The sequence below is a fragment of the Vanacampus margaritifer genome, chromosome 1 (genome assembly GCF_051991255.1).
Source record: "Vanacampus margaritifer isolate UIUO_Vmar chromosome 1, RoL_Vmar_1.0, whole genome shotgun sequence".
In the NCBI taxonomy this organism is placed as follows: Eukaryota; Metazoa; Chordata; class Actinopteri; order Syngnathiformes; family Syngnathidae; genus Vanacampus; species Vanacampus margaritifer.
In genome coordinates this window covers 21202948-21223999 of record NC_135432.1, presented here as the reverse complement: position 1 = coordinate 21223999, position 21052 = coordinate 21202948, and the positions used below count along the sequence as shown (strand labels likewise).

Genomic DNA, 21052 nt, shown 5'->3' with positions numbered 1-21052 from the left:
AGTTGTTTTTTAGTCAATACAAGCCAGTATGAGTCTTAAAAAGTGAGTATGAATCGTTACATGTCAGTGACTATGAGTCTTTATTAGTCAGTTTGATCCTACACAAGTCAGTCTAATTGTATTTGAGCCAATTTGAGTCTATACAAGTCAGTATGAGTCAGTTTGAGTCATCAAGAATCTGTTCAGTCTATACAAGTGAGTCTGAGTCTCTTTGAATCTTTGAAAGTCAGTCTATGTGAGTCTGTGGGTTCAGTCTCTACAAGTCAGATTGAATCTTGATGAGTCAGTCTTTGAGTGTGTCTTTACAAGTCAGTGAATGCTAGTCTGTATTAGTCAGTTTGAGCTCATATGAGTCAATATGAGTCTTTCAGAGTCTGTTTCAAGCTTTACAAGTCGGAACAAGTCAGTGTGATTCTTAAAGAGTGAGTATGAATCTTTAAGTCAGTGACTATGAGCCTTTATTAGTCAGTTTGATCCTACACAAGTCAGTCTAAGTGTATTTGAGGCAATTTGAGTCTATACAAGTCAGTATGAGTCAGTTTGAGTCGTCAAAAATCTGTTCAGTCTATACAACTGAGTCTGAGTCTGTTTGAATCTTTGAAAGTCCGTCTATATGAGTCTGTGGTTCCAGTCTATACAAGTCAGATTGAATCTTGATGAGTCAGTCTTTGAGTGTGTCTTTACAAGTCAGTGAATGCTAGTCTGTATTAGTCAGTTTGAGCTCATATGAGTCAATATGAGTCTTTCAGAGTCTTTTTCAAGCTTTACAAGTCAAAACAAGTCAGTGTGATTCTTAAAGAGTGAGTATGAATCTTTAAGTCAGTGACTATGAGCCTTTATTAGTCAGTTTGATCCTACAAAAATCAGTCTAAGTGTATTTGAGGCAATTTGAGTCTATACAAGTCAGTATGAGTCAGTTTGAGTCGTCAAAAATCTGTTTAATCTTTGAAAGTCCGTCTATATGAGTCTGTGGTTCCAATCTATACAAGTCAGATTGAATCTTGATGAGTCAGTCTTTGAGTGTGTCTTTACAAGTCAGTGAATGTCAGTCTGTATTAGTCAGTTTGAGTCAATATGAGTCTTTCAGAGTCTGTTTCAGGCTTTACAAGTCAAAAGTCAGTTTGAGTCTTGACTCAGTGTGAGTCTGAAGTTCACCACGATTGAGTTTTGATTCTGGACAATTGAGTGTCTTGAAGAGTTAATTTAGGTCATCAAGGGGTCAATGGGACCATGTGGCCCCCTGGCACACTGCCCCCTAGTGGACGTGTGGCATAGTGCTGATGCGGTAACTTTCAGGCATGAAACTTTGATGATGCGAGTGCGACGTCGGCAAAACCACAGCTGACCAGCACGCCCTGGCATTCATTATTGAGTGCGCGTGTGCAGGTTTGATTCCGTGTAACTGTCTTACTATCTTAGTATGCAAACCATTGCACCATTAACATAATGATGACACCACGATGAGGAGGAGGACAATAAAGTAGATGTCAACATGGCAGCTACAAGTGATCCTAAGTGATGACGTAAATGTGTATGCATTGAATGTGTGTGAGCGTGTCTGTGTGAGTGTGCATGTATGTTGAGGAAAAGAGGAAGTGAGAAATGACAACAAATAGAAAGAAAGGGAGAGAAGCAGGATGGTTGAGCGAGACCGTGGAGGTGGAGCTTTATTGTGTGTGTGACTGTGTGTGTGTGTGTTTGTGTGTACGTGTGCGTGTGGAAGAGAGAGAGAACCAGAGAGAGAGGATGACAGCAGATGTGCTTGTTGCCGCGGCGGCAGAGCACGACAGCCCGAGAACGTAAAAGAAGACTCGTCCATCTTCATCTTTTCTTCATAACTCACCCTCATCTTTTCATCCGGAAACTTCTTCGTCTTCTTCTTCCTCATCATCTTCATCCTCCTCCTCCTCCTCCTCTTCCTGGTGTGGCAGGGCGTCAGAAGCAGCGGAGGTAAGTAGGATGAGATGTGCTCCACATTCACTGGTGCCCAGAATAGAATGGGATGGGATAGAATAGAATACAAGTTGAGCAGAAGCTGCAGGAGGAGGATGAAAACAACAACATAGAAGGGAAGTGAATAGACCGCAACACATGCGTGTGTGACATTATGCCAGTTCTACATATAAATTAGTGACGAACTTTGGTGTGTCTGCATTTATGATTGTTAGTGTGCATATGTACACGCACACACACTTGTTAATAATGTGAATATTGCATGAACACTTGGGTCTGTAGTTCCCACAAGGCTGAAAATGACTTTTTCTGAAGCACAAAAAGTTCATTCCGTCATAATATTCTGCTGTCGAGTCAATACCTCCGAGTCAAGTCCTGTGTTCTTCTGACTCCTTTTGCTCGGTCCAGGAAGAACACATTTCCTCTCCTCAGTGTTAACCTATTTGAGTCTAGGAATCCGAGTCTATCCGACTCAGTGAGCGTGAGTCTATACGAGTAAGTGCAAAACACTCACACAAACAAAAGTTAAAAATTGTCCATTGCAATAGGCCTGAGTCTATGCGAGTCTGCAAGCAGGCGTGTTTGGTCAGTGTGAGGTTAAAGGAGTCGTCTGTATATTGATGAGTCAATGTGTTGTCTTTCCTTCGAGTTGTTAATACACATGTGAATGTGCGGCAATTAAGCGAGTCTGTTTGAGTCAGAGTGAGTTTTTAATCAGTCTGTAAAGAACTCTGTATGGGACAGTGAGTACAAGCGTGATTCCATTTTAGTTTGTCTCAGTCAATACAAGTCAATGTGAGTCTATACAGGCCACTTTTGATGAGTCATGAGAGGATTTGAGAGTCTCTTTCAGGCTGTATGAGTGGTCTGTATGAATTAGTTTGAGACCTGACTAGTTAACGTGACTCAATACGAGTCGGTTTGAGTCATGACCAGTCTGTTTGAGTTAATACGAGTCAGTTTGTGTTCATGCAAGTCAGTATGAGTCCGTTTGATGCGTCAGTGTGAGATTTAAGGCTCTTCGGTTCGTCGAGTGTGAGACTGTCAGTCAGTGCCAATTTATCAGTCAGCGAGTCTATACAGGTCAGTGTCTTTATCAATTCTTTATCAATATGGATCTATGTGAGTCAGTGTGTATAAGTCAAGGTGAGTCTTTTTGAGTTAGTTTACGTCTAAAAGTCAGTTCTGTATGTGTTTGTCTTCTCCGCGCTAGTATATACTTAGAAATACTTCTGTCTTAATGCTTCAGTCTTTGACATTCATATGGGCTATAAATATATATACTGTATAAATATATATGCTTGTGTCGTCATGCTTTTGTTTTATGCATGCTTGTGTCCCTGTAATCCTGTGCGGAGGTTTCAGTCTACATGCTTCAGTCCCCATTTTTCAGTTTTCTATGTGTACTGTACGTCTTCATTATCTTCTACATGCTTGTCAACATTCTTCTGCCTTCTACATGCCTTTATCTTCTATCCTCCTCGATAGTTTCAGTTCAATCTTCAACAAGCTTCTGTCCTCATGCTTCAGTCTTTGTAGCATTGCTGGGCTAAGGTTAGAGTTTCAAGTCTCTCCCCCTAACACACACACACACACGCGCAAACACACACACAGCACAAGTCAAAAGTGTGTTCATGAATTATGAATCAAACTTTCAGCCTGACTGGACTCTTCTGACTAGCTGCTCTCACGTGCGTGTGCGCACACAGACACACACAGAGCCAGTAATCAGATTACTGTAGATTTTTTGAGAGCCTTCCTCCTGGGGCCTCCATCCTTTCCTTCCATGTCTCTGCTTCTTTTCACTTTGTCCCTCTTTTTTTTCTTTCCACCATCTGACAGAACAACCAAACATGGACGCCGAGCCGCCGCTGCTCAGCCAATGAGAGCGGGGAGCGGCAACAGGAAGTTAGGACAGGCGAGGAAGAGGGCGGTGGCGACGTGGAGCTGCAGATGAAGCCGAGAAACACTTAGAGGAGGAGGAGGAGGAGATTGTGTTGAGCTTGCAACTTCACCAGCATCATCACAATTTTATAAGACTGCGGCGTGGCAACACACACACATTCATTTGAATCTGAACAGCAACTAAGTTGTTGTCCTTCTTCCCCCCAAGTGTCATCTACACTTCCTGCAATCCTTTTTCATGACGTGACGCCCAGCAGTGATTGGTCCCCCTCCCTCCCTTTGGCCCACCCCCTCATCAACATGTCAAGCCGCCGCCTCACCAGGAAGTCAGGGCAGGGTCAGTGACGTAACGCCACCGCCGCCCCCACCCCCACCCCCACCCCACCCCTTGGGTTTGATGCAAGATGGCGGCCGGCGTGGCAACATGGCTGCCGTTCGCGCGGGCGGCGGCCGTGGGCTGGCTGCCGCTGGCCAAGAAGACCATGCCCAAACCTCCTGTGGACAACTCGTCCAGATCAGACGAAATACTCTATGTCAATGTCAGCGGGGTCCGCTTTCAGGTAAAGGGTTCCAGACATGGTTCAAACCCGAAAACTATCTATCTATCTATCTATATATCTATCTATCTATCTATCTATCTATCTATCTATCTATCTATCTATCTATCTATCTATCTATCTATCTATCTATCTATCTATCTATCTATCTATCTATCTATCTATCTATCTATCTCTCTAGCTACATTTTCTAGTTAGCTACATTATCTAGCTAGCTACATTATCTCTCTCTCTCTCTCTCTCTCTAGCTAGCTACATTATCTCATTAGCTTCATTATCTATCCATCTATCTATCTATCTATCTATCTATCTATCTATCTATCTATCTATCTATCTATCTATCTATCTATCTATCTATCTATCTATCTATCTATCTATCTATCTATCTATCATTCGTACCTAGCTATGTAGCTAACCTCTAGCCCTCCCCCTCAACCACCACCACAACCCAAACTGAAACTTACTCTAAACCATACAACCCTAACCACATCCTCACAAGTCACCACACATGAAGTAAACCTAACCAGTCGTTTGTTTGTTTAGACATGGAAGAATACGCTGGACCGCTATCCCGACACGCTGCTTGGCTCCTCGGAAAAGGAGTTCTTCTACAACGACGATACTCAGGAGTACTTCTTCGACAGGGACCCCGAAATGTTCCGCCACATCCTCAATTTCTACCGCACCGGGAAGCTGCATTACCCGCGACACGAGTGCATCCAGGCCTTCGACGAGGAGTTGGCCTTCTACGGAATCGTGCCGGAAATCATTGGCGACTGCTGCATGGAGGTAAACAAAACCCTGTGATTTCTTCCTTGTGTGTTAAAGTTCATCTTGTGGCATCTTGATACCAATGTTGAAGTGAGTTGATGCACTTTATTTCAATAAAAGGTGTTCTTTGATGGCATCTTGTGGCATTTTAGTGTCGAGGAACTGTGTTGATGTGAGTTGAGGAGCTTCATTTAAACAAAAAGATAATACTTTGCCGCCATCTTCTGGCATCTTGGTGACAAAGAACTATAATGAAGTGAGCTTAATTTTTCCAAAAGTAGTGCTTTGATGTGATCTTGTGGTATCTCAGTGCCAAGAAAGTGTGTTGATGAGTTTCATTTAGATATAAGTAGCGATTTGCCACCAACTTGTGGCATCTCAGTTTTAAGGAAGTATGTTGAGCTTTATTTAGACAAAAGTAGCGCTTTGCTACCATCATCTTGGTGCCAAGCAACTATGTTGAAGTGAGGAGCTTCATTTGCATAAAAGTAGTCTTTTGCCATCAATTTGTGGAATCTTGGTGCTAAAGAACTATGGTAAAGTCAGTTGGAGAGCTTTGACAACATCCTTTGGCATCTCATCTCAGTGCCATGGAACTATGTTGGAGTAAGTTGAGGAGCTTCATTTAGACATCGTGGTTTGCTGCCATTTTGTGGCATCTTGGTGCCAAGGAACTTTGTTGAAGCGAATTGAAGGTCTTCACACATAAAAGTAATGTTGTGCCTCAGTTATAAACCTTTGCGTCAATTGCTATTTTTGTCTGCCTCCGTCTCTGTCCTCACTGTAGAAGTCGATAATTTCCCCTCCTCTGCCCCTCAGGAATACCGAGACCGGAAAAAGGAGAACCAGGAGCGTCTGGCCGAGGACACGGAAGCTAACGAAGCGATGGACGCGCCCCTGCCCCCGCACAGCACCCCCAGAGAGCGTCTGTGGCGAGCCTTCGAGAACCCGCACACGTCCACCATGGCGCTGGTCTTCTACTACGTGACGGGCTTCTTCATCGCCGTGTCGGTCATCGCCAACGTGGTGGAGACGGTCCCCTGCCGGCCCCCCAAGGGGAAGGTTAAGGACCTCCCGTGCGGCGAGAAGTACCAGCTGGCCTTCTTCTGCATGGACACGGCGTGCGTGCTCATCTTCACCTTCGAGTACCTGATGCGTCTGTTTGCCGCGCCCAGTCGCTGCAAGTTCATGCGCTCGGTCATGTCGGTCATCGACGTGGTGGCCATCATGCCCTACTACATCGGCCTGGTCATGCCCGAGAACGAGGACGTGAGCGGCGCCTTCGTCACGCTGAGGGTCTTCCGCGTCTTCCGGATCTTCAAGTTCTCGCGTCACTCGCAGGGTCTGAGGATTCTGGGCTACACGCTCAAGAGCTGCGCCTCGGAGCTGGGCTTCCTGCTCTTCTCGCTCACCATGGCCATCATCATCTTCGCCACCGTCATGTTCTACGCCGAGAAGGGGACCAAGGGCTCCACCTTCACCTCCATCCCGGCCTCCTTCTGGTACACCATCGTCACCATGACGACGCTGGGGTGAGTCGCCCCTCCCGGCCTCCCTTGTCGCCATGGCGACACGCAAGCCTCGTGTTTGCGCGTCCTGCTGAGTGCGCCTCCCACGCCGCGCTGCTCGAGCGTGGCGACCAATCCTCATCCTGCCGCCGCCCACACGTATACAGTATGCGTGTGTAACAATGGTCATGGCGTCTTAACCGATGTGTTGTCACGGATGGGCAAACACACATTTTCACGCTTGCTGTAGTAGTGAGTCACAGCAAGTAGCCGTGAACTGTAGTGAGTCACAGTGTGTCCTTCGTTGTAGTGTGTCGGAACATGTCGTTGATTGTTGTAGAAAGTCACAGCATGCAGGCATCTCAAATAGGATGTCAGAGTGTTAAATCCTTTGCAATTTCTCGATCTATGCTGAAGTGAGTTAAGGAACATCGCATTTGACAAATAGTAGTGTTTTGCCGCCATCGTGTGGCATCTCAGGGCCAAGGAACTATGTTGAAATGAATTGTTGAGTTTTCAATTTAGACAAACGTAGTGCTTTGCTGCCATCTTGTGTCATTTCAGTGCAGAGAAACTGATGAAGTAAGTTGAGGAGCTTTATTTTGGACAAAATTTGTGCTTTGCCACCTACTTGGTGCTAAGGAACTTTGTTGAATTGAGTTAGGGACCGTCATTCAGATATAAGTAGTGCTTTGCCACCATTTTGTGGTATCGCAATGCTGAGGAACTATGTGGTGAAGTAAATTGAGGAGCTTCATTTTAGACAAAAGCAGTGCTTTGCCACCCTCTTGGTGTTAAGGAACTATGTTGAAGCAAGCTCGGGGCCTTCATTTAAACCAAAGTAGTTCTTTGCCACTCTCTTGATGCTAAGGAACTCTGTTGAATTGAGTTAGGGACCTTTATTTAGACAAAAGTAGTGCATTGCCACAAGCTTGTGGCATTGCAATGCTGAGGAAATACAGTATGTGGTGAAGTGAATTGAAGAGCTTAATTTAGACAAAATCAGGGCTTTGCTGTCATCTTGTTGCATTTCTGTGCCAAGGAACTATTTTGAAGTGAATTGAGGAGCTTCATTTTAGACAAAAGTAGTGCTTTGCCACCGTGTTGGTGTTAAGGAACTATGTTGAAGCAAGCTCGGGGCCTTCATTTAGACCAAAGTAGTTATTTGTCACTCTCTTGATGCTAAGGAACTCTGTTGAATTGAGTTAAGGACCTTTATTTAGACAAAAGTAGCACTTTGCCATCATTTTGTAGTATCGCAATGCTGAGGAAATACAGTATGTGGTGAAGTGAATTGAAGAGCTTAATTTAGACAAAATCAGGGCTTTGCTGTCATCTTGTTGCATTTCTGTGTCAAGGAACTATTTTGAAGTGAATTGAGGAGCTTCATTTTAGACAAAAGTAGTGCTTTGCCACCGTGTTGGTGTTAAGGAACTATGTTGAAGCAAGCTCGGGGCCTTCATTTAGACCAAAGTAGTTATTTGTCACTCTCTTGATGCTAAGGAACTCTGTTGAATTGAGTTAAGGACCTTTATTTAGACAAAAGTAGCACTTTGCCATCATTTTGTAGTATCGCAATGCTGAGGAAATATGTGGTGAAGTGAATTGAAGAGCTTAATTTAGACAAAATCAGTGCTTTGCTGTCATCTTGTTGCATTTCTGTGCCAAGGAACTATTTTGAAGTGAATTGAGGAGCTTTCATTTTAGATAAAAGTAGTGCTTTGCCACCCTCTTGGTGTAAAGGAACTATGTTGAAGTGAGCCAGGGACCTTTGTTTAAACCAAAGTAGTGCTTTGCAAAGGTAGTCAAAACAGGTTAATGTTTGGTGTAGAGTTGCAGTGTGTCAAAGTGAGCCGTAGGGCGGCTTTGATGTTTGTCAGGTCATCATTTAAAAAAAAGAATGTTAAAGATCACAACATACATGTGGTCATCTGGAATAGTGTGTCAAAGAGAGTCCCAACAGGTTGTGGTTTGATGTCGTGAGTCACAGTGTGTAGATTTCAATTGAACTTGTGTGAAAAATGCATTTTAAATGAATGTCACAGACAGCTTTTATCAATGTAGCTGTTTAGGGACGGAAGGAAACTCTGCTCTAGCTGTTTACTGTGTACTGTAGTTGTGTGTCAAAGTGGGTGTCTCGCAGTGAAAAGATCACAAGTTCGACTCCCAGATCCAGCTCAGAGCAGCTGTTGTACTTTAACAGACAAAATCACAGAATATTCTTCTTTTCCAAGCCTTCATTTTTTTCTGCTGCTCTTTGTTTGCTAGCTTTGTTGTCACAGGCGCTTGGTATCAGCTCGCCTTTTTCTTATCATCATCTCGTCTTTTTATTGCTCTGCTCCGCTGGACGCCACCGTGATGACGACTACCACAATGAAGAACTTACAGTTCGCATCTTCAGCGGCAACAAGAAAACTTTTAAATTTTCTTACCATTTGGGCAGTTCATCTACACGGCGGCGCCGTTTCGGAGCTTGAAACCAATCACTTTTGTGACCGAGCTCCAGAGCGGAAAGATTTCAAAACGCGCCCGTGACCTTCCAATATGCGGGATACTCCTCCAGTGATGACAAAGTGGTCGCAGTTCGATGACGACGCATTGTCGTAGTTTGATGACGCATGCTCCAATTTTCGCTTGTCTGCGCGCGAACCGGCAGTCTGTCAACAATGACGGATAGCCGTGTCGTCGTTTTAAGCAACCTCCTTAGCTTTTACAGAAAAATATTTAGCGTGATGTTGTACTTAAATCACCCGCCATTGTCACTCCTCCTGTGTTTGTCTCACTCATCTGTATATATTACTGGATAGCCGTTAGCCCATACGCGCCCATGCAAGTCGTTGAAGCGACAGGGCGGCCATCTTACGCCTCCCATTTCGCGAGCGGACTACTTTTTAAACTTTACGTATACTTACAGATTAGATTTATACAGCTCGTAGGCTGTTAGTATAGGGCCGGGGGTGGTCACTAATTTTTAACAAGTAAAGGGAAAAAAATGAAAGAAAGAAAATTAACAAGTGGACGGTATGTGCTGCCTTGAAGACCCCCCTTTTTTTATTTTATCGCTCAGTTATTTAGACCCCAATATTAGATTTGTCAGAGGCATCTTTTGTTGAATTACAGATATAATTCTTTAATGAAAAATATATATACAGGTTTCCTCCTGTCCTTAAGCAGATAATTTATGCATGTATTTAAGACAAGTTGTAAAATGTCTGAAGTCCTATTGTTTATGTTTAACAAATTTAAAACACCAATAAGTACTGTCTCAAATGTTCTCCAATTTCGATACTGTAAATGTATAGGATCGTATGCCAAGAAACGTTTCTTGGGAGTAGCAATATGGCGGCCTCGCGCCTTCAAAAGTCTTGGCCTATCGGCTATCCAGTCATATATTCAGATCAGTGGTTCGTCTTGTTCGTTGATACTTCTTCTACGCTTTCCGTTAACTCCCTGTGGCTGCGCTACAGCGCCACTCCAGACTTGGCATATACATTACAGTCGTTAAACGTTCTCAGCGTCTTCTTTTGGACACCCGTGTGCCTTGAAACGTTTCTCTGTGTACGAGATTTTTTTGAGGAACAAAGCCAGCTTTGCTTCCTTGCGAACAGGGCCTAAATACACACACGCTAATTGGCTCAACAAGAAACACCTGGGCAAGACACACATGGCTGAGGGAGCTGATTGGTTGACACTGGCGACTTTGTATTTATCTTTTTTTTTTTCTCTTCGTCTTTTTTATTTATTTATTTATTTATTTATATTTTGCTGGTACTAGTGTGTTCATTAGCTAGCTAGTGAGTGTTACTGTGCACATATATATTTCATAGTGAATGTGATTGTTATTAATGAGTTTGTGTAATTTTAGTAGTTGGTGTGAAGTGTTATAGTAGCGAATATTACTGTGACTAATCTTATTGTGTAAGTGTGTGTAGCAGTGAGTCCCAGTGTGTACTAGTAGGTAGTACTGTATACCAGTGTGTGTTACTCTGTATTTAAGTTTAGTAGTTACTAGTTAGTGTTACTATGTACTAGTGTGTTAGTGTGTCCTTGTGAAGCAGTGAGTGTTACCGTGTAGCAGTATGCTAAGTATACGGGAAGTCTATGCACTATTATAAGAATTAAATGTACATTATATAGTATAGACTGCATCTGAGCAGTATAGTGAAAATGAAACATACTGTGTATTTTTGATAAATTAATGGTACAGTAATTTGATTTTATATACTGTAGTAAGTCATTCTGTAAGGACTTTTGACCAAAATATATCAATAGAGACGGCGTACGTAGTACAATAGAATACTGCTAAAATGAAGTACATTTAAATACTAATGGCTAGAGAGAGAGTCACATCTTCAGCAGACGGGGAGAGAACACGGAACCAGCATCCTTCCTCCTGCAACTTTCATCATCACATTATCAATTAAACATGGCTGGCAAAGAGGAGAGAGAAGATCTCACAGAGGGCGAAAGACAAGCAGGACGAGGAAGACGAGGACTCCGGCGGCCTTTAAGATGCACTGGAAATGAACAACAAACTCGATACTGACTTCCTTGTGACCCGCCACTGGGACTTTGACTATATTACACAAGACAGAAACGAGAGACAATCAACTATAGTATGATAAGAGAGTCAACTAAAATGCCTTTTCATGCTGCACTTAGCAGCGCGCCATCGACGAATCCATTCATTGTGTATGTGCTGAGGGGGCGGACCGCGGATGCGGTGAGGCTTGGGCCAACTCTCTGCAGGAGGCTTTCACACTGCTTCTTACTCAGCCTGAAATATACCACAAAGCGTTCTTGGTGCCATTATAGCTCACAAAAGAGATTTAACTCCGAGTTCTCACTCATCCCTTAGCATGGGATGCGGCCATAACTTGTTTTTTCTGCTGCTCATCTCATCCTCCTCCTCTAAAAAACATACACTTGTATGTCAGCTATTGTTTGTTTAATGTTGTTTGGGTGAAGAATGCCCTTGAGAGAGAACCCATGAGTTAATTACGACGTGAGAGTCAAATATAGTCAACAACAACACGAGAGCCTCAAGACTCAACTATGAAATGACAGTCACAGTCAAGATAGCCTGAAGAGTCAACTACGAAATGAGCCTAGGGTCAAACACGAAACGAGTGCTGAGCAGAGAGAGAGAGAGAGAGAGAGAGAGAGAGAGAGTATGAAATGAGCGTGAGGTAACTGCATCCAACATGAAAAAGCTTGAAAGTGGAGTCAGTGACTGCGCAGGAGGACTTTTTGTCTCCTCTGAGTGAAGTGAACCATAAATCAATTAGCATTGGCTCTCTGTGCTGAATCACGATTGGCTGATAAGCATCAAGCCGAGAGTCTGATTGGTCAGTTCACCACTAATGGAGTTTTTCTTGTATTTCTTTTATGGGGCCTGATCTGGAATCAGCATGTTTACTTTCAGGCCCATTAGCAGACTTTTCATCATTCCTTCCTTTTCTGTCCTTATTTCCTTGTCTCCTCTTGTGTCCTTGTGGTAATCCTTATCTACTAGAAGCTTGTCTGTCAGGTTAATGTGTCGGTTTGTCTGACGGTTGTCATGGTGACCATTCAACTCTCCAACATCTTTTTTTTAAAAAATTTTTTAGAGTTGTTGCCGCTCTTCTAGAACATTTCCTCCTCAGAGTTTCCCTCCGCGTTGAGTGCAGGATGACATAATCCCGTCATGAAATATTTAAACAGTAGAACCGGGATGACCCGGCCCTTTTGGGACCGCCCACTCTTGTAAAACCTTTATTTGTCCTGACGTCTGACCAACCGGAACCCTCTCCTGTCCTTTGTGTATATGTGCGCGTCACATGAGAATAACATCATGTGACATGATTTTGAGATAATGAAGATGACATGAGAATGACATCATGTCACATGACATTCCCACAGTTTGAAGCCACGGTTCCTCACGTCACCATTGCGGTCCGCAGGTACGGCGACATGGTTCCCAACACCATCGCCGGGAAGATTTTCGGCTCCATCTGCTCGCTGAGCGGCGTGCTGGTCATCGCCCTCCCCGTGCCCGTCATCGTGTCCAACTTCAGTCGGATCTACCACCAGAACCAGCGAGCAGACAAGATGCGAGCGCAGCAGGTTAGGGCACCAGACAACCATGACACCATCAGCAGCAAAGTCAATACATTTCCTGTCAAAAGAGCCATTTTAGGGCAAATAAAGACCCAAAAGCTGCACAATTTTGGAACATTGTTTTGAAGGAAACTGTGTGTTGGAGTTAGTCTAATGTACTGAAGGCGTAAGAGGTAGAGCTGCACCATAACACAAAAATATGCAGCATCCAATAAAGATTTGTTTTCTTCTATTTTTGGATATATATTTTTGTTGGCAATTTTTCAGACTTTGTTTTTCAATACATTTTTAGACTTTTCTGCCATTCTGTCATTTTTAAAAATATTTTTGGCAATTTTATGGACATGGTTTTAGCATCTCTTCTTCCTTACACATTTTATGGCTACTTTTTGACATTTTGTTGTGCCTTTTTTTGCTATCGGTTTTCTGACATTTTGGGCAATTTTGTAGACATTTTAAGGTCATTTTTGGGACATCTTTTTTTTTGGACATTTGGACATAGCTACTTTTTAAAGTTTTCTTTCCTGCCTTTAAAAAAATAATAATATTCTGACTTGGCAATTCTAAAGACATTTTATGGCAATTTTTCGGATTTCTTTTGTTTTTAGACATTTTATGGTTACTTTTGAACATTTTATTTTCTGGCTTTTTTATTTAATTCTCTGACATTTTTGCCAATTTCACGGACATTTTATGGTAATTTTCTGCTTTTCCTCTTCCTTTTTTGACATTTTACGGTTTCTTTTTGGACATTTTTACGTTGATTTAAAAACTTTTTCATCTGAATTTCATCTCTTTCTGACAACTTAAAAATGTGGCCTCTGACATTTTTTTTGAATGTTTAATTGTTAATTGTTAAATCTAAATCATTAATTCATTTAAAGAATACAGTATTAAATGTAAAAAAAAAAAAAGTAATGTTTTTTTTTGTTGTTGTGATTTTTACAAAAAATAGAAAAGAAAGAGGGAGCCACAGGAGAGGGACTAAAGAGTCACATTAGCAGAGCCAGGTGTTTCACAGAGCCAGACTCCTGGTCAATACAATCACGTCATCGTGTTTAGTACATTCAAGAAAAGTTCAAACTTGACCCACTTTTACCTTCACCACTGATACTGATCTATTGTATCTATGGGCTCCGGTTTACTTTAGACTATCCAAACTACACTACATTATTTACACTGCATGAACCACATTCCTTTCACCACACAACTCCAACTACACTATTTTAACTACACTACTTACGCTACAATACTCCATACTGCTAACACTACAGTTTTATGGTAACTACATACTCTAACTACATTATTCTAATTACTGTAATCTCACTACACTCCTGTATTTACAAAACTCTAACTGCTCTACTCTCATTACACTACTCTAAGTGCACTAATCTCATTACGTTCCTCTAAATAAGTGGTGTCCAAACTATGGCCCAGGGACCATTTGAGGCCTGCCATCCATTTTTAAGTAGCCCGCAGCATGCACTAAAACTGACATCTGCTACAAATAAATGTGTGTTGTATACTGAAGAGCTTTTCTTAACATGCAAAGATGCAAATTAACTATTTACAATTAAAGAAATCTCTCTGGGGCGGGATTTGACTTGTCAGGGTTGATATTTTCTGGTGAGTTAAAGGTCTCGGCCACCCCCAAATCTCGTAACAGTAACAGTTAAAAAACACACTAGTAAATGTATATACATTATGCAATTGCTTGATTGATTTGAATGATTTTTGGTGTGCTTGATAAATTAAAGTAAAATATACTCAAAGCGGTCTTGGTTATCTTGCGATTTTTCTATATGTGGCCCTTGGAGGCAGAAGTTTGGACTCCCCTGCTTTAAATAAAGTACTTTAACTACACTACACTGCACTAATTATATTGCTACACTAATCGAACGACATTTGCCTGACAACACTACTCACTCAAATAATTATCTTACCACAGTACTCTCACTACCCTACTCTAACTACAATACTTTACTACGCTTTCCCTACACTGCACTAACTATACTACTGTAACTCTTTCACTGTAACTATGCTACTCTAACTGACTCTGACACTACTTTAACTACACGGCCCTCACATGACTAACTTCACCATTCTAACTACACTACACTCAGTACGCTAATTTCACTACACTACTTTAACTAATATCATACTACTCTAACTACATTTCTGTCATGACATGACTAACTAGTATCTACACCACACTAACTAGACTACCCCAACTGTACTACTTTCTCAAACTACAGTAAATTACTGTATTACTTTAATTGCACTACTTTTACTAGACTACTCTAACTACACTTCTCTCAATACACTATTCTAACTACACAACTCTAACTACACTGCAATAACTTCACTACTTTCACTACACACCTTTAACAATACAACTCACTGTAAAAACAGTTGGGTCAAAAAATAACCCAACTATGGCCCAACTATGACCCAACTTTAAGTCAATAAATTGGTCTTTTAGTGTAAAACAACTCATAGATAATGGCCAGATCCTCTACTTGGGTTAATTTGACCCAACGTTGGGTAAAAAAATTGGGTCGTTTTTTTTTTATAAAAGTTGTGTCAGATCGTCTACTTTGAGTCAAAAATTTTGTAATTTTGCATAAAACAACCCACAAAATTGGGTCAGATTCTCTACTTGGGTTAATTTGATCCAAGTTTGTGTAAAAAAATTGGGCCTTTTTTTTTTTAACAACCCAGAAAATTGGGTCAAATTGACCCTTGAGGTAGATCGGTCCATTTTTAATCCATAATTGGGTTATTTTTGACCCAACTGTTTTTAGAGTGCTCCTCTAACGAAACCACATATCACGCTACACAAACAACACTACTCTCAGTATACTGCACTAACTACACTTGAACTATCTGCACTACACTTTTACCACACTACTGTCTTACTCTCAACAATTACACAACTTTTATGCGACGCCCCTGACTCCAGGTGTTTGCACATCTTTTATAGCACAACGTTAATAATTATTCTGCGTTACAGAAAGTGCGTATGGCTCGAATCCGCATGGCAAAGAAAGGAACTACTAACGCCTTCCTGCAGTACAAAGAAGACCGAGCCCTTGGGGTGAGACATAATACAGTACTTTTACAACAGCACAATGCAGCTCGTCACATTGCGCACTTTCTGATGATGTGCATGTGCAGGATCGGGACAGTGACAGCAGTGCTCTGTGCGTAAGGAACAAGTCGGCATTCGAACATCAACATCATCACCTTCTTCACTGTTTGGAGAAGACCACGGTCAGTAGAATATGCATTGTCATTAAATGCCCTAAAATGCCACAAGATGTCGCCAAAGCTCCGGTTAAAAGGAACGTAGCACAGTGGAGCTTTGGTTTTGGTGTTTCATTTGTTTGAAAATTTCTGATGAAAATTTAAGTAATATTTCTGATATGAAATTATGCATCACACTTTGCTATGAGTTATTTCCTGAATTTTGTCATGTTTCTCCCACTTCCTGAACTTTCTTTGGCCCCATGATGGTTTATTCAGCAGTCAAGCTCAATAAACCAGCACAAAAATATGGATTATTAAGAAATGCTTTGGATGAACGCGCAGGGTGATGTTCACTCAAGGAGAAACAAGGACAGACTGAGTCACGAACGCATGGGATGCTTTATGTGGGTGCTTGATTCAGGAAAATAAGCTGCAGAGTCAAGCAGTTTTGGTAGGAAATGCAAGCGGATGCATAAAAGCTGGGACAAAATTTTGACGAAAAAAGTTGTTGAAAACCAAATCGTACGAAAATTAGGCCATATGAAAACTGAGGTTCCATTGCAATTGATGTAAAAGAAGTAAATGCTACATCTAAGATATACTAACGTGGCGTCTTAATCACTTAAGCTACGAGGTTAGCTCCTGTTTTCAGCAAAAACAAAGACAACAGCGTTAGACAACAACAATAACATTATTTTGGAGTTTAATTATATCAATATGTGGACTGGGAAGACAGTGGTACACCTCATGCGGGAGGGGTGTGTAGAGTGGCAAAATACAACAGAATGTAACAGGACAGGACAGTAGTGGTAAGCCAGATATTGCTACAACCTGAAAGGAAGTGATGTGACAAGTAGCAAATAGGACAGAGCAGGGCAGGATCAGCAACCAACACAATGCTCCACCGTGTTGAGAAAGGGATGTGACGCGGAGCTAATATGACAGGACAGTACAGGACAGTAGGAGTTGTTAGCAAGACAATTCTACACCATGAAAGGAAGTGATATGACAAGTTGCAAATAGGAAAAGATAGGGCAGGATCACGCAGCAAGACTGGAATCCACTGTTTGAGTAAGGGATGTGACGAGTAGCAAATACAACAGGACAGGACAGGAGTCGTAAGCAAGACAATGTAAGGAAGGGATGTAACGAGTAGCAAATACTATATGACAGGACAGGGCAGGAGCGGTAAGTCAGGCAGTACTATACCCTCTTAGGAAGAGCTGTGACAAGTCACAAATACGACAGAATAATATAGGACAAGAGTAGTAAGTTGGACACTCCTACACCGTGTAAAGAAAGGATAAGATGACCAAATACAGCAGGACTGGACAGGACAGGGGCAGTAAACCAGTTAGTGCCACACTATGATAAAGGTACTGTATGTGACATGTAGCAAATACAACATGGTTGTTTAGGACAGTAGTGGTAAGTCAGGCAATGTTGCACACTATGAGGAAGGGATCGGACAAGTACTAAAATAGGACAGGACAGAAGCAAGGAGGCAGGCAGTGCTACACCATGTGAGAGATGGATGTGACAAGTACCCAGTAGAACAGGACAAGACCGATGTGGTTAGACAGACAATGCTACACACTGTGAAGAAGATATCTGACTAATAGCAAATAGGACAGGACGGAGCAGGATCAGTAAGCAAGGCAATGCTACACCCTCTGAGAAAGGGATGTTAGTTACTGCATGGGACAGGATAGGAATCGTAAGATGAGCAATGCCGCATCCTGTGAGGAATGGATCAGTTGAGTAGCAAACAGGACAGGAGCAGTGAGGCAATAGAAATCAGGACAGGATGGGCTAGGACAGAACAGGAGTAGAAGAAGGAACTATCCTGTGCCAATCACCACACAATTGTTCCCCCACAGAACCACGAGTTCACGGACGAGCTTAACTACAGCGAGCTGTGCATCACCGGGTCGGTGGGCTTCCGGACCAGCCGTAGCACCTCCCTGTCCAGCCAGCAGGGGGCGCCGAACCACTCAACGGGCTGCTGCCCCCGCCGCGTCCGAAGGCGAGCGGCCATGCGGCTGGCCAACTCCACCGTGTCCGTGAGCCGCGGCAGCGTGCAGGAGCTGGACACGCTGCACGGAAAGGGCACGCCTGGACCACCACAGACGTAAACCAAAACATCAACAAATAAGATTGCTGTTGTTGTGGGAATACTGAAGCGCGTTCACACTCGAAAAATTCATTTCAACAATTCATTGATCTCTTCATCAGTTCAGTATCAGATCTTCAGCATTCACACGCAATCTCTACACAAATTCTCAAGTTGTTGTTCCTGACACGAACGATTGTTTGTGTTTTAGTCGTTCCAGCCTCAACGCTCAGATCAACCTCAAGCTGAACTGTGGCGAGCAAGACTTCAGCGCCGCCATCATTAGCATCCCCACGCCGCCCGCCAACACGCCCGACGAGAGCCTGCCACCCTCACCCGCCGCCATCCAGGGCGGCATCCTGCGCAACACACGCGCCACAGCCTACACCCCTGGCGCCGTCAAGATCTCATCCTTGTAACCTCTGCCAGGGCCTGACCCATGCGCCGCGCACCCTCTTGCCTGCCTGATGCCCGCCGCTGCTGACGGTCTGCAGCTGGCCGAGGATTGCGGGTAGAAGACATAAAAACACGTACTCTGTTCTTCCCGGCTTTGTCCTCTGCTGATGATGAAAGTGGACATCCAAATATGCAAAGTGGGAAGTAATCGCAAAGTTGGAAGTAATCATCAATAATCAACAATAGGATGACATGTTCGTGTGTTTGACATAAACAAAACTAGTGGGCAAATGAAGCAAAAACTCCGAGGTCAGCTTTCTTCCATCGTACAATGAGGGTCTTATTATGCTAATGTGATTACATTTAACACAAGAAAAGAAACAAATGCACTAAAACTAAATAAAAATGTCATGTGTAGCAATTTCTTTAAATTATTTATTTATTAGCAGCATGGTTGGCTACTAGCTAGTAAATCTGTCTAATAGTTTTTGGGTTTGAATCTTGGCTCCAGCCTTCCTGTGTAGTTTTCACATTCTTGCTGTGCTTGCATACATTTTTTTCCTGCCACATTCCGGAGAAAAAAAAAATATGTTAGCTTAATTGACGATGAAGAAATTGTCCATAGATTTTAATGTGTGTGTTTGTCTATGCGGACATACAGTAGACTGGGGACCGGTCCAATTTTTTTCTATGAAATATATGTCCTGATATTGGCTTGTGATCGATCAGTCCATTGTTTGTCTATGTGCCCTGACATCGACGGTCAAGGAACATTTAGACAAACAATGGACTGTTGCCATCTTAATTATGGATATTTTTCCAATTAATTCACACTTTTCAGAATGTTAATTAATGATATAAATGTTAAATCGCATTTGTTGTTGCGATGGAAGAAAACTGATGCTAACTTGACCACCTGCTAGCTTAAACATTAGTGCTGCTTGTGCACGTGACCTCTTTGACATTCCTCAGTTTCCTTCTCGGCCACACTCGGAAGCGAGTGTGCGAGCGCGTGACCAAGCACAAATTGTAACATATTTTGTATCATAAACGTTTACCTGCACCTGTCAATCAACCCCCCCCAAATGTAAGGGAAAAAAACGTCTGGACATCGCCACCTGGTCCGTGCATGAGCCTCTTAAGACTTCGAATTTAGCCAGCGTATTCCAAAAAAGAAAAATACAATGAGGGGGAAATTATTATTATTTTGCATGATGACTTTCTTATGGTTTTTGTTTTGATTCAACCACCGAGACGTGGCATCATTCAGGAATGTTCCTGGGCTGGAATGCTGAGAGACGTCACTACTATGCATGGATACCGTTGTAGGTATTTGATCTCAACACACTCGTTGTTCACTGGACTTCTACTGACAGGCACACCAATAAAAGGTGAACCATGCTAATGTTGGCACGATAGAAGCTAATTTGAGATAACTTTATCATTAACATGATGATACAAGCAACCTTCTGACTGTCATCTCACTACTTCCTGTGTAAGCCAACAACAGCTAACGTTAGCAGCGACTGGTGCTCTTTTGCACCCCAGATTCTAAGGTGGTCATGCCAACAATAGGCTAACATTACTGCAAATTTGCATCACTTTTTACTAATGCTAATTACAATTAACAAGTACAGTACACATCATTTAGCAAGTATCTGGAGCATCCAAGATGTCTGCACCAATAACGGCTAAAACTAATGCAAATTTGCACCTCACACAGGAACTAATCGAAGCATCCAAGGTAGCCATGACAACAATGGCTAATGTTCGCGCAAATTTGCATCAGTTTTTGCTAATGTGTGTGCCTCACACAGGAAGTAGCTAGAGGATCCAAGATGGTCAAGATAACAATGGCTAACTTTAGCGCAAATTTGTTGTGTTTGCTCATGCTAATTTGTGCTAACATTTACACCTCACACAGAAAGTAACTGGAGGGTCTAAGATGGCTGTGCCCACCAGAGCTACCATTAGTGATGACAAATGCTAATTTATGCTAGCATTTGTTGCCTAACACGGGAAGTAGTTGAAGCGTCCAAGGCGATCACAAAAACAATGACTTACAGATGCTAATTTGCGCTCCACATAGGAAGAACTTGGGGCATTCAGGAAATCCTCACAAACAACAGCTAACGTTAGCAACAATAAATGCTAATTTGAGCTAACATTAGCATGAACCTTTTGACAAAAGTGGGGTTGGGGGTTCAGTGAACAATTAATAATGAATAAATGATAAAAACATGATTAAAGCACAGACATGTATATTCATGACACCAATAAATGACATGATATTAAAAAAAAAAATCTGTGCCTCTTTATTATTATTTATTCATTTGTTGTTACTGGATTTATTTACGTGTTAGCATGATCTTTAACAGGTGTTTGCACCTTTCTTAGAATTGAGTTATTTTTTATTTTTTTTCAAACAAACTGGTCTCATCTCCGCATTTTTTTTCCCGCCAAACAAGTAACCCATGAGAAGAGTATGACGCCGCGGTCAC

The 21052-nt window shown here is 42.3% G+C and overlaps 1 protein-coding gene across 2 annotated transcripts; it reads left to right on the top strand.

Annotated features, from left to right (window-relative positions):
* Positions 1-1674: 1674 nt before the first annotated feature.
* On the top strand, positions 1675-20823 carry kcnd1 (potassium voltage-gated channel, Shal-related subfamily, member 1). Of its 2 annotated transcripts, XM_077551068.1 has the most exons (10): positions 1675-1950; positions 3796-4418; positions 4959-5204; positions 6006-6455; positions 6528-6718; positions 12637-12799; positions 15807-15890; positions 15971-16066; positions 17923-18173; positions 18367-20823. In XM_077551068.1, exons 2-10 carry the CDS (start codon positions 4263-4265, stop codon positions 18572-18574), a joined length of 1845 nt encoding a protein of 614 aa, XP_077407194.1. In that variant the 5' UTR covers positions 1675-1950; positions 3796-4262; the 3' UTR covers positions 18575-20823. The 2 variants fall into 2 exon arrangements, with proteins under 2 accessions (XP_077407194.1, XP_077407188.1); XM_077551062.1 differs by having other exon boundaries at positions 1676-1950; positions 6006-6718.
* Positions 20824-21052: the final 229 nt, after the last annotated feature.

Coding starts and splice junctions, on each gene's coding strand:
- kcnd1 (XM_077551062.1), top strand. CDS start 4,263: ATGGCGGCCGGCGTGGCAACATGGCTGCCGTTCGCGCGGGCGGCGGCC. Junction 6,719..12,636: donor GTCACCATGACGACGCTGGG/GTGAGTCGCCCC, acceptor TGCGGTCCGCAG/GTACGGCGACATGGTTCCCA. Junction 16,067..17,922: donor ACTGTTTGGAGAAGACCACG/GTCAGTAGAATA, acceptor GTTCCCCCACAG/AACCACGAGTTCACGGACGA.